Raw genomic sequence first — 3,467 nt, 5'->3', positions numbered from 1 at the left:
AAAATATAGAAAAAGGTTACTTTCAAGAAAAGATAGGGTGAGAGATAAGATTATGTTTGGGTTTTGAATAAATTGAACATGGGATTTTTAAAGAAAGGCAAAAAATATTTGTGCAGAAAAGAAGATAAGATTGAAGAGCATACCTTTAATAGGTCAACTCAAGTATCAATTATCAAGGCTAGTAAAGTTGCAAATTGGCCATTAAAAACACTTTTATCCATTACATAGTTGAGGGGGGACTTTAGCTATGGTCTTATGACACATGCATATTGAAATATTAACAAGGATTTGTTCAATCTATCTAGCCCCCATGTATCCTACTACATATTAGTATGTTGCATAAATTTAAAGCTTTGAAACTGAATATTCTATAGCACATAAGTACCCACCATATAAGGTTCTAGTTCTTTTCAAGTTTGGTCAAAATGTTCAATTGCATAGTTGGAGTGGAGGAACAATGAAATACATTGCTCATTTTCCTTTGACCTTTCCCCCAAAATGAGATGAGTTGCTTTGGATGCCTTTCTGACATACATTTCTAATATTTTTCAAGAAGCATTGGCTTCAAGGATATTGGGAGGAAGGGGGTCGGCCTTGGGAGGGATACAAACGATGCATATGTTCTTGAAAGTGTCCCCTTATTATGGAAATAATAAGTGTTGGGCATGAGAAAAGGTTTGTAATTAATGGGCTTGAAAGCACGTTGGTTAGTATAAGAGGAACCCGACATGGAAAGCTTGGTTTATTTTCATAAAATGCGATGTTGAGTGCGCTTGTCCCATGTGATGGGAAAACAAGTTGCAAGAACCCTTAAAGCTTGCGTTGGGAGTAGCGTAAAGCTTGCGTTGGGAGAAGCCAAACAGCTTGCGTTTGGAGAAGACTTATCAGCGCGCGAATCGAAGTTGCAAGAAGAGCCTAATGTCGACTTGTCTTACGGATGGACGTACGGCGTAAACTCTACCATACAATCGTGTAGCTGCCTGCGTTCGAGATTTTGAAACATCGCGTGTCACTTACAGGCGCAAACCTAGAGGACGATGGCAATCATCAAATGACTGTGCTAATGTTTATGAGTTAAACCAAACTGCATCGTGCTATCGGAGATGGCAATCCCAACTTCCCAATCCCCGATAAACTTTCACTTAAAGGGAGCCACGACGTAACAGAACATGTTTTTAACATAATCAAAGCCGCTAAGCCGCTAGAAGGAAGCGTGGACTCTCTGTTTCTTAGCTGTAAGGTCGAGCAAGCGACGAACAAGGAATGCATGAATTTTGTATAAAAGCACGTCCAAGGAAGGCATCCTGCATGTGTCAACTTTCTCAGTTGCTTATCCGCTGTCGCCTCTCACACTAATACCGCAGCTATCATGGTATTGCCCAAGCTCTTACCTTCCCCTTGCTCCACCATATTCTGTATGTCACTCTGCATCCTCCTTGCCTCCTTCGTTAACGGTGGTTCTGGTGGTCCTGTCCCATACAAGAAGCACAAGCTTCGGTACTATGTGCAACTTTACCTAGCCCTCCCTGATCTCGCAGTTCTCCTGCCTCCCATAGATCCTAACGTGACTGCCTCATTCGGGGAAATGAGAGTCTTTGCGTTTAACATCACCCGGGGACAAGATCCCTTAAAGTCCAAGCTCTTGGGGACCGCTAGGGGATTCTCCCTCAACACCAGCTATAATTCACTACAGATGATCATGCTGAATATAATCGTCTCGTACAATGACGGGATTTACAACGGAACCATCACATACGATGGATTTGATACTAGCACTAGCAATCCCGGCGCCGAACTGGCTGTGCTCGGGGGCACTGGAAGCTTCAGAGGCGTGAGAGGGTATGTCACACGAAATCTCGTGCAATTGGATAGACCTAATCTCACATATCTTCATGAGCTTCACTTTGTCTCACGGAAGTGTGAGCGTGAGGATTGAAAGGCCAAGTTGTCGTCTTAGTGTGGAGGCTTCTGTGGTTTGAATGCTGCAGCCTATCTGCAGCACGCGTAAACACTAAGCTTTCATCAGCTGAAGTCAAGGGTTTGCATGTTCTCCTGCTTCAGTTTTATTCATCCAGTTTTATTCAATTTGTCCAGTTCATCGTAGGAAATAGCGTTGTAGTTGGATGTCGAGCGTAGAATGATCGCTTAATCATATATCCTTCCTGTATTCATGAATTGCAACCCTTGGCTAAAAAGCACTTGTTCTCACTTGATCTTAAGCAAGAGTAATGAATGCCAACGATCTTGTGCTTGACAACTCGTCATTTCTCGCTGTTCCTTTTGCAACGTACTACTCTTGATTATCTATAGTTGGGTCGACGTGTTCAACAAATACTTTTCTATAGATTTGTTCATCCCAAAACATAATCTTCACATTTGTCTCTCATCCTATCTTTTGTGGAGTAACTTTGTCCCATTTTTATGATTCCAAAATATTTTTTTCCTTGTTTTCCATTTGGTACATTCGTCCAATATTGTTGTCTCCAATTGCTTGGGATCTATTCTCTATTCCGAAAATGCTAAAATAATCACATTTGGTATTCAATCTTTTTTTAAAATCCATATAAAGACTTTTATAAAAAGAAATAATGCGTAACTGATATATTTACCTAAAATAGATGTGGCTCTTGGACTTCAATGGAACATTAAAATTTATGATATTTTCTTTTAGATTTGTTAAAATATTCATAATAGAAATGCTTAATATAAAACTTGCACATGCATACCATGTTCTATATACTTGAAAGTGCATAAAAAGTAGTTGAAAAAGATTTCCATTGTGTAAATTTGGGAAAAGGTGGAGATTAATGTTAGTCATACTCTAAAGAAAGAGCATTCAACATTGTGTGGCCCTAAGAGCTACTGCAGTAGCTCGCACCTTGACAAAGAAGTTGCAATCTTCTAGAAAAATCCGAAGAAGATCACTTTGGAAAATTCTCGGTGTAAGTGGAGTAGAGTCTTCAAGAACACATGGTGATGGAAGTATAAGTATTGCAGGCTCCCATGACAACACCTTGTGTGGACACTAACATGCAAGATAGATTTTTACCTATGGCTCGAGTTCAACGAGATTGGAAATTGAGACTCCTAATTTCAAGCAGCCAACAATAGTTGAGAGCCTCCGAATTCAAGATTTAGAGAATGCACAGCATGCTCTTGGTAGATCAGTTTTGCGGTTAGGATATCCACTGAATATGGTTGATAACGATGATATGTGAGCTGCATGGAATTATATTGCTAACTATGAACCGGGCTTCAAGCCCCCTTCATACCACACATTGCGTAAAATATTGTTAGACAAGGCATATGCAGAAGAGAATGATCACCTAAATCATAGCATTTTTAAACTACTGCATAACACCGAATGCACAATTATCTCCGATGGGTGGACAAGCATAAAATGCCATGCTTTATTGAATGTGATGGTTATATCACCACGTGGGGAGGCCTACCACACATTAATTGAT

The 3,467-nt window shown here is 40.1% G+C and overlaps 1 protein-coding gene across 1 annotated transcript; it reads left to right on the top strand.

Annotated features, from left to right (window-relative positions):
- The first annotated feature begins 1,369 nt into the window (after positions 1-1,369).
- LOC147886471 (dirigent protein 20-like) lies at positions 1,370-2,136 on the top strand. The gene is made up of 2 exons (XM_087395259.1): positions 1,370-1,839; positions 1,989-2,136. Exons 1-2 carry the CDS (start codon positions 1,370-1,372, stop codon positions 2,134-2,136), a joined length of 618 nt encoding a protein of 205 aa, XP_087251385.1.
- Positions 2,137-3,467: the final 1,331 nt, after the last annotated feature.

The sequence above is a fragment of the Dipteris shenzhenensis genome, chromosome 24 (genome assembly GCF_047967505.1).
Source record: "Dipteris shenzhenensis isolate YYH24624 ecotype China chromosome 24, Dip_SZ_1.0, whole genome shotgun sequence".
NCBI classification, from domain to species: domain Eukaryota; kingdom Viridiplantae; phylum Streptophyta; class Polypodiopsida; order Gleicheniales; family Dipteridaceae; genus Dipteris; species Dipteris shenzhenensis.
The sequence above is the reverse complement of the archived record's forward strand: the minus strand, read 5'-3'. Positions and strand labels throughout refer to the sequence as shown.

Excerpts from the sequence above, each read along its gene's own strand:
- LOC147886471 (XM_087395259.1), top strand. The coding sequence starts at position 1,370 with ATGGTATTGCCCAAGCTCTTACCTTCCCCTTGCTCCACCATATTCTGT. Across the intron at positions 1,840-1,988 it reads AGCTTCAGAGGCGTGAGAGG|CCTATCTGCAGCACGCGTAA; the intron begins GTATGTCACACG and ends TGAATGCTGCAG.